We start from the raw sequence: 20,182 nt of genomic DNA on the forward strand, positions 1-20,182 counted from the left end.
GGCGCAGTCCAGGCCAGTGTAGGGAGCCGAGGCCGCGGTTCCCAGCACCCAACAGCACCGACGGCGAACCGTTCCCCGGCGCGCAATGGCTCGGCTAGGCCGCCGCGGTCACCGCCTCAGCGGGCAGGGCGGCGGGCTCAAGTAAGCGCAGGGCGCCTAGCGATGGAGCGGGGCGGGGCCTCGGGCCGGCCGGGTCTGTGTGAGACATCCGCTTCCGGGGCTGCGGCCATCGCTCTACCCGGCTCGATAGGCTCGCCGAGCCGTGCCCGGGACCGGTCCCCAAACTGTACGGTCCCTGAGCCGCAGCGGCCTTCGCCTCGCTCCCGGACGCCCTCGCCTCGCTGCCGGACGCCCTCGCCTCGCTGCCGGACGCCAGCACTCTGCTGCCCGCCTCCTCAGCCAGTCATGCTGGAGCATCTGAGCTCGCTGCCCATGCAAATGGTGAGGCCCACCTCGGCCCCAGCAGCCTCGCTCGCGGCTCGCCCGTCTGACAGCTTCGGAGTCCTTGTGGGAGACCCACCCGCTGCATCGCGGTTCCTGGCTCAAACGCCTACCTTACACTCTTCCCCGACTTGTGCCCCCTGGATCCCCTCCCCCCTTCCTCCGCGAGAATCCCCCAGCCCGTACTCCGTTAGGAGGCTTCCGCTCCCCCGGGAAACCCAGCATCTCCTTCCTCGCCCAGGCCCTTGGGGAACCCCTGACGTGGGGTTGCCCTGTGCCAAAGCTGTGAAACCGGGGCAGGAATTGTATCTCTTCGGTGATGGGACGAATCCTGCTTTGCTTTCCTTCACCTCTAGGATTACAAGGGCCAGAAGCTAGCTGAACAGATGTTTCAGGGAATTATCCTTTTTTCAGCAGTAAGTATTGACTTTGCATAATCTTTTGTTTTTTTGTCTTCTCTTCCTCCCCCCCCCCCCCCCGACTGACTGTATTCAATATACTTTGTCTCTAGATAGTTGGATTTATCTACGGGTACGTGGCTGAACAGTTCGGGTGGACTGTCTATATAGTCATGGCTGGATTTGTTTTTTCGTGTTTGGTAAGAAATCTGTGGGTGTTTGAATATTAGTGGCAACTTGTGTTGTCTGAATTGGGTTGTTTTGGTTGGACCTATTAGTGAAAACCAGCACCAACTTTTCCCTCATCCTTTTCCATCAATGTTTCCCCTTGCTGCCACTAGAAAAGTAGATTGCCAAATAGTGTCAGATGAGGAAAGCTGCATAAAAAGGATACACCTCATTTATTTTAGCAGCTGCTCCAAGCAATAATCTGAAAGTTAAAGCTAGCAGAAATTTTTATAAAATATTTTATAAAATTTTTTAAATTGATTTTAGAGAGAGGGAGGGAGGGAGAGGTATAGAGAGAAACATCGATGAGACAAGAACATCATCAATCGGCTAAGCCAGGGGTCCTCATACTTTTTATACGGGGCCAGTTCACTGTCCCTCAGACCATTGGAGGGCCGGACTATAATTAAAAAAAAAACTATGAACAAATTCCTATGCACACTGCACATATCTTATTTTGAAGTAAAAAAACCAAAACGGCAAAAACACCCGCACAAGTTTGAGGACGCCTGGCTAAGCCCACACTGGGGATCGAGCCCGCAACCCCAACCCGGACATATGCCCAGACCCGGAATCAAACCGGTAACCTCTTGGTCTTGGGTTGTTGCTCACCTGCTGAGCCACACCAGCTGGGCCAAGTATTTTTTATGATCTTCACACTGCTGCTTCCCCTCCTTTATTTTAGCCCTTAAAGTCATATGTGTAAACAGTGAGGCTTGCTTGCATCACTTAAAGTATCTTGTCTGAGCAGTGGCATGTTTCTCATACGAATGTCAGTTTTGTTGTTGGTTTTACCTTTAGTGTAGGAGTCATTTGGGAACAGGCATTATACATAATGCTCTTTAATGGCTACAACTGATTCATTTTCTCTGTTCTGGCTCAGCTGACACTTCCTCCATGGCCCATTTATCGCCGGCACCCCCTCAAGTGGTTACCAGTTCAAGACTCAGGCACAGAAGACAAGAAACCAGGGGAAAGAAAAGTTAAAAGGCATGCTAAAAATAATTGATTGGGGGTTTACATGATTCAGCTTTATTATTGCACCTGCTTTTGTATCCTGTGAGATGAGCTAAATTTTCACACCCAAAACAAGAGCTAAAAACCACCTATGCTCCTACGGTACAGCTGTTAAAGATTTTTTTTCTCTTTATATTTCACTTCTCAGTTGGGCTTTGACTTGTACATATTTTAGACCTCTTCATAATCTTTCTCGGAAATGGAGAACAGAAAATACAAGTATGCAAAGTTTCTTTCAGGTCTACAAAAGTAATACTTGCTTCATAAATGGTAATACAACTTAATTATCAAAGTTTTATAAATCATTATTAGTTAAGCTGTTTGAATATTTTCAATTAAAACTCACAGTGCAAGTCTATGCCTAAAGAGTCTTATTCATTGTTCTGCTAGCAAGATTACTAGTAAAAGCCAGTTAGAAGTTCGTAGTTCTGAAAGCGTCAGTAAGCCCATTTCTAATTCTTAACAACAGCAAGCACCTAACGAAAAAATTTACAAATGTAAATTTGTGATGAAGTAGTATTTTAGTACCACTAAAATAAGGCTGATGTTAAGCAGAAAACATTTCATTATTCTTTACCTGAGGTGGACCAGAGTGAAAACCTAAGAAGTTATAAATTCCTTTTAAATTTTCCAGAAGGCTGAAGAGAAAATTTTCTAAAGGTCTATGTGAGGGGGAGGGTTATTATAGATAATATTCTATTTCTCAATACCAGGATATAGGACTTCCAAACTGTGAGTTTAAAAATAAGGGAGCAAAGACCTTAATACAGCAAAAGTCAGGAAAGTTTTTTAAAAAAGGCAGAAATACATAGATCAAATATATCAATAAGTATAATAAATGTGGTTTAAAAGTTAGGAGCAGGAGATTTTTTTCATTCTAAGAAAATAATATGTACAACTTTATATCAGTAAGTTAGAAACCATAATCAATGACTTCCTAGAAATGTAGATTTCTGAAATGTGCAAGAAATGAATAGCTCAGGAAGACCAAGGATTTGCCCCCATCTAGGCATTGGGACTAGATGTGTTTTTTTATTTATCTTTATTATTGAAACTATTAACAGATGTCCTCTTTTTCCTCCCCATTGGGACTAGATGGTTTTATAATTGAGTTCTAACAAACCCTTCGAAGTAAAAATAAGAGGTCTCAGAAACCAGTCTATGAGCATTATACGGACAGGGAGTATTGTTTTAGCCATCACTGTATTCCCAGCTCCAGGAATAGCACCTAGCAAAACAGTAAATAAAGGTCTGTTTTGTGACTGGAAAGGAAACATTTCATTAGAGTATTTTATTTGTGTATATATATTTTCAAAGAAGATACTTTTTAAAAAATATATTTTTTAATTGATTTCAAGAGAGGAAGGGAAAGGGAGAGAGAGAAACATCAATGATGAGAAAAATCATTAATCAGCTGCCTCCTGCATGCCCCCTACTGGGGATGGAGCCCACAGTCTGGGCATGTACCTTGACCAGGAATCAAATCATGACCTCCTGGTTCATGGGTCGCCACTCAACCACACAGCCACACCAGCCAGGTGGGAAGCTACATTTTTAATTATAAAAAAAAAATTTCTGGAGCAGATTTCATTTTTAGAGTCTCTGAATACAGAGGTGAAAATTTACTAATCAATACTTACTTTATAAAAACTGTTTACTAGGTGGGCAGTACCCCTCATAAATAACTAACAGGTAATACATAAACATACATTTGAAACATGAGAAGACAACACAAGAAGCCAAACTTCAGGAGAGAAATATGTCCAACATAACTAAAAGGAGCTGAACTCTACTTATAAATTGCTTAATTGGAAAAGGAATAACTGTTTAAGAAATGTTTTCCCTCATGGAGAAATCTAAAAAAAAAAAAAGCATATAAAAACATTCATTTACAAAGCCAAAATATCTCTTAGTTTCAATTCTTATATATCCTATCTTATATAATATGAGGTGTATATTACATGAAAATACAATGTTAAATGCCCATCAGTATGTAAAGAGGAATTCAATTGCTCAAGTACTAGATACAACTTCATGTTCTTTAAATATACTACTAGAATCTTGAATTTTTTCCAAAATAATTTATCAACTACTACCTAAGGTTATTAACAATGACAAGTAGTATCACTGGACATATGTCATTTATTTCTCCTATTGCTTTTATCACTGCAGTATAATATAAAACTTCCAATCCAATATTATATGGTCCTGTATTCAAGCTAATTAGTTAGTACCTTAAAAAAATAAAGTTCTAGATATAAAATTGGTGGTTTAAGGCTCAGTAAATAACCAAAGTCTTATAACAGATTTTTCCTCACAAAGAAAATAAGACAGCCAAAGGTTCTTTCTATTGTGACTTTGCTTCATATTACATTGGTCTGTCTCATTTTTTCCCAGTAAAAAACAAAACAAAAAACAACCACCCAAGAGATATAAAGATGGTGAATAGCCTCCAACCATCATTATAAGTTTGTTTCTGTTTAAGCCAAAAACCTTTGAATATAAGTCTTTAGCTCTGGCAGCAGATTAGAATAAATTCTCAAAAATTCACATTTTCTTCAAAAAATTTCAGTTGGCGAGCTTTCACACTGTAAGTCGTATACTTTTCACCCATATGCTCCTGCAAACGTACCTATTTGGGAAACATAAAAAGAAAATCAGTATGTAGTAGAAAAAATATTTCTCTAATCTTAGAACAGCTTTACTAAGAATGATAACAAAGGTGGATATATGGGTAAATACTAAGTATATTTACATAAAAATTTGAACTTCAAGATATCAAAAAATAGTTGTAAGAAATTAAAAAGCAAACAATAAACTAGGGAAAATATTTTCAACATATGCAAAATATATTAATATACAGATGTCCTCCCCTGACTGGTGTGCTCAGTGGTTAGAGCGCCAGCCCACACACTGAAGGGTTGTGGGTTCAATTCCCAGTCAAGGGCACCTACCTAGGTTACAGGCTCAATCCCAGGGTCCAGTTGGGGTGCATGTGGGAAGCAGCCAATCAATGTGTGTCCCTCACATTGATGTTTCTCCCCCGCCCCTCCCTCCCACTCTTTATAAAAATCAATGGAAAATACATTCTCAGGTGAGAACCACAACAAAATATATGTATATATATCTGGTGTCCCAAAAAAAGTATTACATATATGTTAGTATATAAAGAGCTCTTAGAATCAAAACTAGTATTTTATTGAACATCGGAATTGATAAAACAACAAAATCAATCCCACATGTAATTCAGCAAAGGCATTTACAAAATAATACAAATAACTAATTAACATATAGAAAATTCAAGACTAGAAGTCAAAATTTACTATGTGGCATTCTGTTGAAAGAAATGCCTGAAATTAACAGATGTGTTAAACAGATATGGACCTCCTGATATAATGTACTAAGGACACAACATCACTTCTGTAATATTCCTGTCAAAAATGCATAATCTGAATCTACTCAAGATATCAAATCCAAACAGGCATTTTATAAAGTAGATGGCATATACTCTTTAAAAATGTCAAGGTAGTAAAAAACAAAGACTGGGTAATTGTTCCATATTAAAGGAGATGTAACAATTAATAAAATGTAATCCTAACTGGTTCCACATGTGGCAGGACAGCACAGGGAGCTCTGCAGATGGAAAAATCTCTGAAAATGGCCCTATGGGCATACAGCAAATAAAGACATTTTTCCACACCCCAAGATAATCTAAAAATAAGAATAGTGAGAATCTGTACTATATGAATTAAGATCAACTGCCTCCCTCCCCATTCCCAGGCCTAATGAGACAAAAAGTACATCAGACTGGTGAAGCCAACAAAACAGGGCTCTTTTCCCCCAACTCCTAGTCAGAAGGCTATGTTCCTGGAAGAGGCAGGACATCAGAATATCTATCTCATCCTGCCCCCAATACCTGTTGTTGAGGATAAGTTTTGGAAGACTGCAGCCAAGAGGTGGGAGTTTTCTTACACCCAGCATGACTTGTAGGAAGGAGGCTCTATCTTGGGTGCCGGACACTGAAAATAGTGGAGTCCTAATCTACCTTTGCCCAAGACTGGGTGAAGCATGCTGAGAAGACCAGACTGAAGCCCCTTTACCCCACAGAGCTTTTTTATTTTATTTTTTTAAAATATATTTTTTTATTGATTTCAGAGAGGAAGGGAGAGCTCTGGAGAGAGACAGAAACATCAATGATGAGAGAGACTCGTAGATCGGCTGCCTCCTGCACACCCTCCACCAAAAACAGTCCATAACCCGGGCATGTCACCTTGACTGGAATCAAACCCGGGACCCTTCAGTCCGTAGGCCAATGCTCTATCCACAGAGCAAAACCAGCTAGGGCCCACAGAGCTTTTATTATTCTTTTTTAAATATGTTTTTATTGATTTCTTTTAGAGAGAGGAAGGGAGAGAGATAGAGAAACATCAAAGATGGGCCCCTACTTGAGATTGAGCCTGCAACCAGGGCATGTGCCCTGACCAGGAATCGAACCTCTTGTTTCGATGCTCAACCACTGAACCATGCAGTCCAGGTCCACAGAGCTTTTCAAGTGGGGGTATCACTCAGAAACAAACATGCTAATTGTCCTCACACCTCAACTCCAGAGCTTTGCTCAGATATTTTACCTGGAATCTTTTCTTAAATGAACTGACTTCATTTGAAGCAGACTATGGAAAAATTCAAGCCTAACAGTGCTCTCAAAAAACAAAACAAAAAGAAGGAGGTAGTGGTGAAATGCAACAGGGAGGAGATTGTAGATTCATTGGATATATAAGTTAAATTGTAGGCTACTTTCATGGAAACAAGCAAGAAGCTGGGAGGACGTTCCCTGGGGTCAAAACCATTATCAAACATTGACCTTTTGAACTATCCCTTCAAAGGAGTCTGAATTTGATTGGATCGATCTGTAGCACAATTTATGCCCAGGACATTGTGGGAAACAGCAGAGCAAACACCTGGGTGAGGTCAGGGAAAAGGAGAGTATCAAGAGAGCTCTCCCAAACCCTGTCATTCCAAGGTGGCTGTGGACATGCCCAAGGTTGCACCCACTGAGGGGCAATATCAGAGGCTTTACACTGGAGAAAGGAGGAAAGGGTAAAATAGACTTCACTAAAATAATCCAGCCAATTACTAAACAATCGAATAACAGTAACAACCCTCACTCCCAGGGAGGCTAGTAACCAAAGTTATAAAAACACTAGTGGTCCAGTGCACGGATTCGTGCACATTGAAAGGAAATTAATTAGAAGAAAGATTTGTGCAGTAATTATATTACTGCAAAAAGTTACATGTCAATATAGTATATATAAGATAGTATCATAAGTGAAAACACACGTGTCATTGGCACCAGTGAGAGCTTTATATGTATCATGCATGCGCAAGTCAATGTTCATTTTTAAATTGCCAGTGCACATCATATGTACCAGTCGGACAGTCACTTAGTCTTTTATATATATAGATGTCTAAAATTTCCAGTTTCCAAAAAAAATTTATGAGACATGCAAAGAAACAGGTTATGACACATTCACTGGGGGGAAAAAAGCATGTGTAGAGAAACTGCCTGTGAGAACAATCAGATATTGGATTTAACAGAAAAAGTCATCAAAATAGCCATTATAAACATGTTCACAAAAACTAAAGAAAATCATGATTATAGAAGTAAAGTATGATGATAATGTCATATCAAATAAAGAATATTGGTAAAGAGAAATAAATTATAAAGAGAACCAAAGGGAAATTCTGGAATTAAAAAGTACTGCAATAACAAATAAAAACTCACCAGAGGGACTCTACAGTATATTCGAACTAATGAAAGAATAAGGAAGCTTGGAGATATATCAATAGAGATTATGTAATCCACAGGACAGAGAGAAAAGAAAATAAACAGCTTCAGGGAAATGTGGGACACTATTTATGCATACCAACACCTGTGTGATGGGAGGATCAGAGAAAGAAGAGAAAGGAGTAGACAAATATTTAAAGAAATAATGGCTGAAAATCTCCCAGATTTATTGAAAGAAACATTACACATGCAGGAAGCTCATGAACTCCAAGCAGGATCAGCTCAAAGAGATCCACATACAGACACATTACTGTGCTAAAAGCCCAAGACAAGGAGAAAATGTTAAAAGCAGCAAGAGAAAAATGACATCACTTACAAGGGAACCCAAACAACATTAACAGCTGACATCATACACAATGGCAGTCAAAAGGCAGTGGGATAACATTCAAAATGCTCAGAGAAAAAACATTGTCAACCAACAATCGAATATCCAGTAAAGCTATCTTGCAAAAATGAAGGTCAAACACATTTCCAGATAAACAAAAACAATTTGTAGATAGCAGATCCTCCTTAAAAGACCTACTAGAGGAAGTTCATCAGGCTGAAAGCAAGAGACCCCAGGCAATAATTTGAATTATATGAAAACACAAAAAACACTGATAAGGGTAATCTATATCTATATAATAGAGGAATAGGCAAATTAGCCAGGACGCTGTAATGTCACCACTGAAGAGCAGGGACCTCAAACCGTGCCCCTCGCTCTGTGGGGCTTGATGGGGGACCTCAGGCCACGCCCCCCACCTGGCTCCAGGCCGGGGACCTCAGGCCGTGCCCCCACCCAGCGGGCTTGACGGGGACCTCAGGCCACGGCCCCCGCCCAGCGGGGCTTGACGGGGACCTCAGGCTGCATCCCCCGCCCAGCGGGGCTTGACAGGGGACCTCAGGCTGCATCCCCCGCCCAGTGGGGCTTGACAGGGGACCTCAGGCCATGCCCCATGCTCAGTGGGGCTTGACAGGGGACCTCAGGCTGTGCCCCCCCACCCCAATGCCTTGCAGGGGGACCTCAGGCCGCACCTCCGCCCGGCGGGGCTTGACAGGACCTCAGGCGCCGGGCTGGGAGGCCTGAGGCTGTGCCCCCAGCCCAGAAGGGCTTGACGGGGGTGGGGCCAGCCGGGTCTGGGTCTCCTGCATTTTCAAAGCATGTGCAGGTGGTGGGCGGGGACTTGACTCTAGGTCCTACGGCACGCCCCAGACTCTGACAGGAGGGAGATTTTCATATGGCGATGATGCAGGCAGTTTCATACCACCCCAGCCGCTCGGGGCCTCCGGGCAGCATGGGAAGGCGGAAAGGCGGCTCGGGCCAGAGCAAAGACAGTGCCGGCAGCCAGGGGAAGGAAGGCCCATTTTTGCATGAATCTTTGTGCATCGGGCCTCTAGTATAAAAGCCTAAGCGACTGTTTGACCGGTAGCTATGATGTGCACTGACCACCATGGGGCAGACACTTAACACACAGGCATGGAAACATGGAATAGACTGATGAATCTCAGAGAGGGGGGAAGATTAACCAAAGATCTTATATGCATACTAGAGGCCTGGTGCATGGATTCGTGCACTGTTGGGGTCCCTCAGCCTGGCCTGCGGGGATTGGGCCGAAACCAGCAGTCCAACATCCCCCAAGGGGTCCCGGGTTGTGAGAGGGTGCAGGCCAAGGGACCCCACCAGTGCATGAATCCAAGAACCGGGCCTGTAGTTATGTAAATAAAACAACATGCCTGTATATTGCTTCTCCTTTCTATTCTAAACTGATTTTAAAAGCAACTGTATAATATATGTATAGAAGATGGCAGAGGAGAAAGCAATAGGAATACATCTTCTCAGACAAAAATTGTGCTGGCAGAATCTGCTTGATGTAATTATTTTTGAACTCTAGAGAGTCCATTAAAGGTTTGCAACATTCAGGGGAAGGCTTTGCTAGTAAATTGCGGTTAATTTCAGCTCTTAGTACCCTCCACCCTGATAGCAGGAAACTATGCAGATGTTCCTGGAGCAGCTTGCACACAGCTTGTAGGAATCCTGTCCTCTAAGTATTGGGGGATCAGTATACAGATAGCTGATTGCTGCTTCTGATCATGGAGGCGCAGACACAATGGCAAGCAACCATTGTTGCAACCCTTACTGACTGTCACAAACCTGTCCCCCTCCAACAGAAACAATTTCCAAGGGATTTGCATTGCAGGAGTCCCAGAAGAAGAGAAAAAAAGGAAGAGATTATTTGAAGACAATAACAAAAAACTTACCAAGTTTAATGCCATAAATATAAACATCCAAGTGGGAGGTAGTAAAAGGTAAAGGGGCCAAATATATGGAGATGGAAGGAGATTTGACTTTGGGTGATAAACACAGTGTAATATACAGATAATGTATTATAGAATTATATACATAAAACCTATATAATTTTATTAACCAATGTCACTCCAATAAATTTAATTTTTTAAAAAAGGAACAACAACAAAAAAAGCAATATAATAGTTCACACAGTAAGAGGCACAGCCAGAAGCTGAATTAGGCCTGACACCATGGTTGCCCTCCTGCATCATCACCACCACCACCACCACCACCAAAAAACTCCAACAAACTCCAAGTAGGATGAACACAAAGAGTTCACACCCAGACACATTATAATCAAACTCTTGAAAGCTAAAGACAAGGAGAGAATCTTGAAAGCAGCAAGAAAAGAGTGACTCATCACATATAAGAGATTCTCCAATAAGATTATCAGTAAATTTCTCATCATAAACTTCAGAGGCCAGAAGTCAGTGGGACAGTATTTTCAAAGTGAAAATACAAACCTATCAACCAAGAATCCTATATCTGGAATAATGTCTCAAAAGTGAGAGAAAAAAAAGGAAACCCTGCCATTTTCAACAACATGGTTGGGCCTTAACTTATGCTAAGTGAAATAAGTCAGAATCTAAAAAACCAAACTCAAGACTCCACATATAAGTGAGATCATGTGATACTTGTCTTTCTCTGGCTGGCTTATTTTGCTTAGCATAATACTCTCCAGGTCCCTCCATGCTGCCTCAAAGAGCCTTCGCTTCCCGCCCAGCTCCCTGGACACTCTCCCCACCTAGCACCCACCCACCTGGCATCCACGGGTGTGGCTGCTGCACTTTACATGCCCGGCCCCGGCAGCCCAGGGCCAACACAGGAATGAAAGTCATAGGTGAAAGGCTTGCCCTTTGTGGCCTCAGCCTGGGCACTTGGTGGCTCCACTGTCCTCCCGGGTGCACTCTGTCCACCCTGGGCTTACATCAGCTGGCAGGACTGGGCCGCCTCCCTGAAGAATGCAGCTCATTGTCAGCAACCTGCCCATATTCTTTCCTGAGCAGCCCTGCATGAGCGTGCCCCTCCTGCTTAGGGTGGCTGGAGAGGTGCTGGAGGAAGACGGGCCCCGCCTTCCTGCAATGGTCTGACAGCTCCAGAAACAAGGACAAGAGTCCCCCTCACTATCACCTTTCAAACACACAGACATGTGGCTTTTGAAATGAGTGGGAAAAAAAATACATGCTATGAAAATACTTTCTATAGTACTTACCCAAAGTCCTGACGATACAGGGCACTGACTCATTTACTAGTAATCCTCACAACAACTCTGAAGAAAGTGTGACCATCGACCCCATTTCGCAGATGGAGAACCTGAGGCCTGGGTGACTTGCCATGTTCACAGAACTAGTGAGCAGGGGAGCAGGCCTCATTCCCAGCATCACCCCAGGCCCTCCTTGCTCTTAAACCAATGTATCCAACAGCTCTCAGCATCATGGAGGACACCAGACATCGTGCTGGAACCGCAAGACAGGGCCCAGAGGTTGTGTCCCGCCCTCCTCCATTCTCACTCATTTCTCATCTATAAAGTGACAGGATCATGATACCTCCCCTCCCCTCCTCCAGCTCAATGTCCCAGCAGGCTGTTGGTTGTAAGAGTGAAATGAGTCCTGGATGCAGACTGTCAAGTTCTGTGTATCAGTGAAGATCGCCTTGGCCCTTAGAGTCTAGTTTCTATGGTGGTTATTAGAGTGTGATCCTCATCTTGATTATGCTCCTTGTTGTAGGAGACCACATCAAAGTCACCTACCCTTCCACAGGGGCTGGTACAGAATTTGCTCAAAAAAAACCTTTATGGACCACGTGACACAGTGTGCCATGATGGCTGGACGTGCAGGCTCCAGCTGTGCAAGCGCTTTGGAAATTGTTTGGTAGAACCTATTAAACTATGTTTGCACCCCCCAAAAAAAAACACACCCAGAAAAAACAAAAAATGAAAAATAAAAAACCAAACTCACAGAAACAGAGAACAGATTAGTGGTGGGGAGTGAGGGGTAAGGGAAATGGGTAGAGATGATCAAAAGGTACAAATTCCAGTTATAAAATAAGTTCTGGGGATATATGTATAGCATAGTGACTATACTTAACAATACTGTATTGTATATTAGAAGTTGCTAAGAGTAGATCATAAAAGTTCTCATCATAATAAAAATATATTTAACTATGACAGGTGACAAGGGATGATTTACATCCTGGGTGGGATTTTATCATGATACTCATGTAAGAATTTAAATAAAAAAACTTTTATTTATTTAGCCCTGGCTGGTTTGGCTCAGTGGATAGAGCATTGGCCTGCGGACTGAAGGGTCCCAGGTTCGATTCCGGTCAAGGGAACATGTTTGGGTTGCGGGCTCATCCCCAGTAGGGGCATGCAGGAGGCAGCCAATCAATGATTCTCTCTCATCATTGATGTTTCTATCTCTCTTTCCCTCTCCCTTCCTCTCTGAAATCAATAAAAAATATATTTTTTAAAAAACCAAAAAAACCTTTTATTATTTTATTATTATTAATCCTCACCCAAAAATATGTTTTCATTGATTTGAGATAGATAGGGAGAAAAGAGAGAGAAACATTGATGTGAGAGAGAAACATTGAGCAGCAGATTCCTGATACCACAATCAGGGTCAAACCCTCAAACCAGGCATGTGCCCTGAGAGGGAATTGAACCCACCACCTTCTGGTGCATGGGACAATGTTCCAAACAACCAAGACACACTGTCTAGGCTAATGATAAAATTTTTAGAAGAAAACATAGAATACATCTTTGTGATCTTAGGTTACACAAAGCCTTCTTAGATATGACACCAAAAGCACAAGCAATAAAAAAGATATATTAAACTTCAACAGAATTAAAACCTTTTGTGGTACAAACAATGTCATTAGAAAGTAAAAAAATAACCACAGAATGGGAAAAACTTTTTGCAAATCATGCATCTGATAAAGAACTTGTATCAAGAATATATAAAGAACTCTTACAACTAAACAATAAAAATACAAATAACAATTTTAAAATGTGTAAAAGATCAAAATAGACATGGCTCCAAAAAATATATAAAATAGCCAATAGGTACATGAAAAATTCTCCATGTTCATTATTCAATAGGAAAAAGCAAATCAAAACCATAATGAAAATCTACTCCTGACCCACTAGGATGGCTATAACCAAAATGATGACAATAACAAGTGTTGACAAGGATGTGAACAAATTAGAACCCTCACATATTACTGGTGGGAATGTAAAATGATGAAGCTGCTTTGGAAAGCAATCTGGCCATTCTTCAAAATATTAAAATCTGATTCAGCAATTTCTACTCATAGGTACATACCCAAGAAAAATGAAAACATATGTCTACACAAAAACTTATACATGAATGTTCATAGCAGCATTATTCATAATAGCCAAAAAGTGGAAACAATCTAAATGTCCATAAACAGACAAAACACGCTATAGCCATATAAACCTATATAATAAAAGCATAGTATGCAAATTGTCCCCTCGACCGGGAGTTCATCTGGGAGTTCAACCAGGGGGCAGGGCCGGCTGGGGGAAGGGCAGGAGGCACTGGCTGGTGGTGGCAGGTGGCCAGGGAAAAGGAGAGAGTACCCGGCCGGCAGCTGGCAGATGCTAGGGACCCTACAGTGCATGAATTTTGTGCACTGGGCCTCTAGTGGACTATATTTGGCTATATAAAGGAATGAAGTATGTGATACATGGATTACATATAAAGCTAAGTAAAAGAAGCTAATCACAAAAGACAACATATTTTGTGTGATTCCATTTAAATAAAATATCTAGAATAGACAAATCTATAGAGACAGAAATGTTAGTGGTTGCTTAGGGGTGGAGGGCTTTGGGGATAACGGAGTGATTGCCAATGGGTACAAGGTTTCTTTGAGGAGTAATTAAATGTTCTAACATTGGTTGTGGTGATGGTGGTACAATTTTGAATATACTAAAAAACCATTGAATTGTACATTTTAAATGTGTAAAATGTAGAGAATGTTAATTATATTTCAAAAGGCTGTTAAAAATTTTTTACAGCATAAGCAGCTGACACAGCTAATAGGACACTCACCTCTCTCTTTATTTCATCCTCCTCTTCCAAAAGATCATACACCTGCTCTAAAAGCTGAATCCCCAGGCCCTGGACTACATCAGCTCTCAAGATTTCAACTATTCTTCTGATCTTTTCAGAACCTGGAATGATAGCTTAAAAGTAACAACAAAGACAGGGAAAAATGAATACTTTCACCATGGCAGCAAGAAGAATGCAATGTGTTTTTTTTTTTTAAATCTTGTCATGTTAAGATCTTTTTCATTTTGACAAGAGTTTAGTTTAATGACTTCATGTATTTTCAATGACTAAAATGTATATAGGCATACTTCAGAGATATTGCAGGTTTGTCACATGCATTTTTGGTTTTCCCAGTGCATATAAAAGTTATGTTTACACTATACTGTGGTCAATGAAGTATGTAATATGAATGATGTTTTAAAAAATCATAGCTGGTTTGGCTCAGTGGATAGAGCGTCGGTCTGCGGACTCAAGGGTCCCAGGCTTGATTCTGGCCAAGGGCACATACCCAGGTTGCAGGCTTGATCACCAGTATGGGGAGTGCAGGAGGCAGCTGATCAATGATTCTCTCACATCATTGATGTTTCTATCTCTCTCTCCCTCTCCCTTCCTCTCTGAAATCAGTAAAAATTATTAAAAATAAAAAAATCAATATGTATACCTTAATTTAAAAATACTTTATTGCTAAAATTGCTAACCATCATCTGAGACTGTCGAAAAAAATGGCATCAATAGACTTGCTCAATGCAAGATTGCCTCAAACCTTCAATTTGTAAAAAACACCCTATCTGCTAAGTGTAATAAAGTGAAGCACAATAAAACAAGGTATGACTATATATGAATTTATGCCTTATGTATCATTAATACCTCCTAATCTTAAAATACACAACTGTCTAATTTGAAGAGAATCCATGTGAAAAATTCCAAACATGTATTTATTTACACTTATTTTTAAAAGTCAATTTTCATGCAACTTTTCAGGAACACAACTGTTACATAAAACAAGATATACCTTTTATGGAGATATCCAAATGAAAGAATAAAAAAGACAAAACAATTTGCAAGCATTAGCTGCTCCTTGGTTTGACACATTTCTCCAATAAACATGCTCTCCAGTTTGCTGTAAAAGAATAAACTGATCACCTAAAGGTAGCTCTTTAAAATGGAGTTCCTCTGCCTGTTCTGCAACTTTCCCATGAAGTATCAGTGTGTCCCGATACTTTCGATGAAGTTTAAATTCTGACACTGGATCTGGCACTGGGAGATCCTCATAGTTCTCTTTAGAGTCCAATTTTAGGGTCTGAGTCATCAATTGTACCAAATCACTCATTTCACTTGAATGACCTTTCCTAGAAAAAAGAAATTCCCCTTATTATTCTTAAATTGGCTTCATGAAAAGCTTTCATTAAAAAATGAGATGCCAAGGGTGGGAATGGCTGGGGAGAGGTCAACGGGGGAAAAGGAGACATATGTAATACTATATGTAATACTTTAAACAAGAATTTTAAAAATAAATAAATAAAAAATGAGATGCCAAATAACCTTTAGGAAGTTCTGCTTCCCAATGGCCAAGCAAGCTCCTGCAGACAGACCCTTCCACAAGTAACAAGTATAAAGGTTGAACATAACACAGAAGTCAACTATAGGAAGGCATTGGAGAATGTACAAAATCTTCGAGCAGATTCTGGAGGGAAGTCAACACCTTTTAACCCTAAGGGAAGGCCATGGTGCTAAAGTACAACAGAAAACCCACAGTCTTTCTGGCCTGCGGAACCAAAGGACACAGTTCAAGACAACCACTGCCACTAGAGAAAGAGAGGAATCTTGGAAAGGGGAGAGCCAGAAAGAGGAAGCCCCAGAATTCTATAAATTCCGCCCAACTATCTCTAAATAACTTAACTGCATTCAAGTACAAAGCTCAAGAATATTTAAAGAAATATAAAAATACCATGTTCTAATGAGAGAAAATTGACAATGTCTGGAATCCAGTCAAAAATACCAAACATGCAAAGAAGCAAGAAAATAGCACACATTTGTGAAAAGAAAAGAAGCAGGTAACAGAAAAAGACCCAGAAGTGACACAAGTGATAAAATTGGTAAATAAAGACATTAAAGTTATTATAAGTAAATTCCATATGTCCAAAGTAAATAAAAGTATTAAATATTAAGGAAAGGCATGGAAGATATTTAAAAAGATCCAAATTAGCCCTGACCAGTGTGGCTCAGTTGGTTGGAGTATTGTCCCGTGCACCAAAGGATCACGGGTTCCATTCCTGGTCAGGGCACATACCTAGGTTTTGGGTTTAATCCCAGTCAGGACACATACAGGAGGCAAGTGATCAATGTTTCTCTCTCCCTTTCTCTCCCTTTCTCTCTCTCTCTCTCTCTCTCTCTCTCTCTCTCTCTCTCTCTCTCTCTCTCTCTCTCTCTCTCTTCTCTCTCTCCCTCTCCCTCTCCCTCTCTCTCTCTCTCTTCAAAATAAATAAAATCAATAAAAACATATCCTCAGATGAGGATAAAAAAAAAAGACCCAAAGTGAACTTCTAGAAATGAAAAGCACAATGTGTTAAATACACTGGATGGGATTAGCAGATCAGACATCACAGAAGAAAAGCTAGAATAATTCAATAATATTGCAATAGAATCTATGCAAAGTGAAACAAAAGAAGTCTAATTAATACCATTGGTGAGCTATGGGACAGCTTTAAATAATTAATAATATAACTAGAATCCTCAAGAAGCAGGAAGGGGTCCAAAAAACATTAGAAGACATTCATAAAATTCTGAATGAAAATCAGATGTGCTCATTAGAAGAGAGATTTTTAACGCTAGCATATTTAAAAAAACATTTATAATGTTAGCAATGACAATACTACAGGTCTGACTACTACTATAAATATACATTTAGGGTTAATTCAAACAGAAATACTTTATGAAGAGAGAGAAAAATAGAACTTACCCTTCCCTGGAATCCCCATCTGATTTGTCAGTTGAACTTGTAGAAGAACTTAACTCCTCCTCAGAGAAACAATGGGTAAGTTTCCTTTTCTATTAATGTTTGGAAAAACAAAATTCCACATGACAACACAACCAGAATGCAATAAATGAAAAAGTCTTAGATGCAATGTCTAGTTACATTGTGCACTTATATCCAATTTAACAGGAGGAACTAATGGATATAAAAATTGAAGTTATTTTACCAAAATCATGTCCTAGTTCACCCATGAAATTCACAAGTGAAGCCTGAGGAACATCAAGGTGAAGTTTTATAAGGCCCTGGAAAGTCTCAGCTATGAAGACATTTCCTTTCCAGACAAGAGTGGACAAACAATTCTGGTGTTCCAACTCCTAAGCAGAGGGCTGGTACCATAAGGAATATTGGCATTTTAAGCTGGATGGAATGCCACCTAAATAAAAGCAACCTCAGTTTGTTCATATGTGAGACACTTTCTTAAAATACAGTACTTTAAAGGATTATTTGATATAATTACACACAAACGTTACAACTTTGGAAAATGGAAAGGACCATCTCAATTAGTGAAACGACTAAATCACAGAATATTGTTAAGGAAACAAATCTTGCCCTGGAGCTGGTATTTATGAAGTTTACTATATTTGAAGCATAGTAACCTCCATCTTGTATAAAAACTGCTGTTTTAAATTCTCTGCTATAGTTAGATAGTCCCTTGTTCTGTAAACTCTGTCATTTTTAGACAGTCTCTTATTCTGTAGAATAACTGTTTTAGTTTGAATAATAGAAAAAGATAAAAACTGTCTGACCCTGCAAGCTAGCCATCTAAAGTAATGGACTAATACTGATAATAATTCCCATATTCTTATGCCAAATGTTTATTCTTTATGTATCCAAGATTACAAACTATCTGTAACAATAACTCACACAGAGCCCTTTGTAAAATCTGCAGACAAAGAGCCCGAAAGGTAGAAATAGAGAGAACTTCCTCTATTTGTTTGCTCAGAGATTTGGAAGAAACACCTCCCTCTGGGCTGCATGCAATAAACGACTCCTAATTAATTGGCTCATTAAGACATCTTGTATCTCACTCGCTGATTTACGATTTACGATACAACATATTAGGTTTGCCAGATGTAGACATGTCCACCTTTTCTCCTTCGAGCTAAGTAATGTACCTGAGCAAAGCTTCGGTCAGAAGACAACCATGGAGCAGGGGTGAGCTGGCTCTCCTCTTGTGGCTGTCCTGGCCCCGGTGTACTCAGAGAAGCTCTCCTCACTGAAGGGCCTGAAAAATGACCATCCCCAGCAGTGGTTCGTGATGGGCTGACCTCAACAGAAGAGGGCACTGGGTATGGGAGATAACCCAGCAAGGACCAGCCCAGAAGTAACTCAGAGAGCATATCATCATCACTCTGGTATCTGACACTTCAGTTCAAAGTTGAGCTCTAGGTCTACCAGCTCTGTGATCTTAAGCAAGATACTTAACCACTCTGAGCCTCAGTTCCTTCAGCTGCAAAATGGGATAATGATGACTACTTTTGACAGTTACTGTAAGTATAAATTGAGATAATGTCCTTAAAATGCTTACCATAGTGCATGAAACTTAATGAGCATTCAATAAATGGAAACTGCCTGTACTGTCTTTAGTTAATAGTAATAGGAATGATCACAGCACGTAGCCCTAGGCACCACCATTCTCCCCGTTTCCTCTCTCTGTTCCTGAGAAAACAGCACTTCTATGACCAGCAGACTCTGAACATGGAAACAAATTAAACACTCGATTTCCTGTCTGAAACCTCCCAGGAATTACTGGCACTCAAAGCCCTCTTGCTCTCTTTTTAAAATCCTCTTCCATTGATAATACAAGTTCCAGATCCAACAGCCTATGCTGAATTGTTTTTAAAGGCTTGACTAAGGAATTTCAAAATTTCTTCCAAATCAGTTTCCAAAATGTATTACTATTGCTTGAAAATTCTTAACACCTCACAATCAGAACCAATACTTATGTCCACGAGTCAAACCTCCAAAAGATGAAGAAAAGAGACAACTTTACCTGAGGGGAATCTCTCTTCCTGTGACTGCTTTAGTCGCCTCCTCTCTCTTGCTGATAATGGTCGGTCCTTTTAAAGAAAGTCAGAGTTATGTCCATTTCTACTCAATATTCTTACAACACCTACAATGCATGAAGTATCATGTAGCCCAAAGGAAAGCCCTTGCACAGGCCTTAAAGGAATGTCCATTGAGACCAGTCTGCATCAGGGTTACAGCTACTAGCTAGGACCAATCACAGCAGCCCCATTTCTAGGAAGTACTGTACTCATTTTTGGAAGGACAATTGGGGAATTTTGTATTTCCTCCATTCAGAGTCTACCTGGTCTCCTAGTTAACCATAAGTGACAATCTCTGGAACTTTAGAATCTGTCCACTTCAATCAGTGCTTCTACTAAGAATCACATATCTATTCCTTACAGTGTTTGGCAAAAAGTAGGGCTAAGATATTTTAATACAAAACTTCACAATATATGCAGGATTTCATAACCAAAAAGCTTTATACTTTTTTTTAATCCAACATATACCCCCCAGAAACCTTTGATGATGACATCTCACTGCTCCTGGAACTGCTCACAGACTCAGTGATCACTCTATTTTGGTTTTCAGCATCCTTTTGGGTTGATGTGACATCCACTTTTCCAACAGCAGGAAGAGAAGGCAAAAGTTGAGGCAGAGCCTCCTGGAACTTAAATATTTTTAAAAGAGGGGGAAATTATAAATTTCATATGATAATGATAACCCACCTTCAAAGTACCCCTATTAGTTTCTTATGTATTCAACAGTAACTTGCTCTCAAAAACTTCAAAACACTGAATTTTTGGGAAA

General features: G+C 40.4%; 2 protein-coding genes across 6 annotated transcripts in view; one reads left to right on the plus strand and one right to left on the minus strand.

Moving 5' to 3' along the window:
• The first annotated feature begins 22 nt into the window (after positions 1-22).
• On the plus strand, positions 23-14,711 carry SPCS1 (signal peptidase complex subunit 1). 4 transcript variants are annotated; one of them, XM_008156213.3, is made up of 5 exons: positions 23-441; positions 798-857; positions 953-1,039; positions 1,951-2,057; positions 10,078-10,234. In XM_008156213.3, exons 1-5 carry the CDS (start codon positions 163-165, stop codon positions 10,217-10,219), a joined length of 675 nt encoding a protein of 224 aa, XP_008154435.2. In that variant the 5' UTR covers positions 23-162; the 3' UTR covers positions 10,220-10,234. The 4 variants fall into 4 exon arrangements, with proteins under 4 accessions (XP_008154435.2, XP_054585779.1, XP_054585778.1 ...); XM_054729804.1 differs by lacking the exon at positions 10,078-10,234 and adding an exon at positions 14,365-14,711 and having other exon boundaries at positions 80-441; XM_054729803.1 differs by lacking the exon at positions 953-1,039 and having other exon boundaries at positions 80-441.
• NEK4 (NIMA related kinase 4) overlaps positions 3,388-20,182 on the minus strand; it is a 39,094-nt gene continuing 22,299 nt past the window's right edge. Inside the window, exons 9-15 of one of the 2 annotated variants that reach the window (XM_054729797.1) lie at positions 19,893-20,042; positions 19,359-19,425; positions 18,481-18,590; positions 17,291-17,379; positions 15,475-15,680; positions 14,332-14,465; positions 3,388-3,940 (exon numbers count right to left, since the gene is read on the minus strand). In XM_054729797.1, the coding sequence (XP_054585772.1) occupies positions 3,929-3,940; positions 14,332-14,465; positions 15,475-15,680; positions 17,291-17,379; positions 18,481-18,590; positions 19,359-19,425; positions 19,893-20,042 (768 nt within the window). In that variant the 3' untranslated portion in view covers positions 3,388-3,928. Of the gene's footprint in view, positions 4,717-14,331; positions 14,466-15,474; positions 15,681-17,290; positions 17,380-18,480; positions 18,591-19,358; positions 19,426-19,892; positions 20,043-20,182 lie in introns of both variants that reach the window. The other variant, XM_028161004.2, reaches the window with a different exon arrangement.

The sequence above is a fragment of the Eptesicus fuscus genome, chromosome 18, assembly GCF_027574615.1.
Source record: "Eptesicus fuscus isolate TK198812 chromosome 18, DD_ASM_mEF_20220401, whole genome shotgun sequence".
Taxonomy (NCBI): domain Eukaryota; kingdom Metazoa; phylum Chordata; class Mammalia; order Chiroptera; family Vespertilionidae; genus Eptesicus; species Eptesicus fuscus.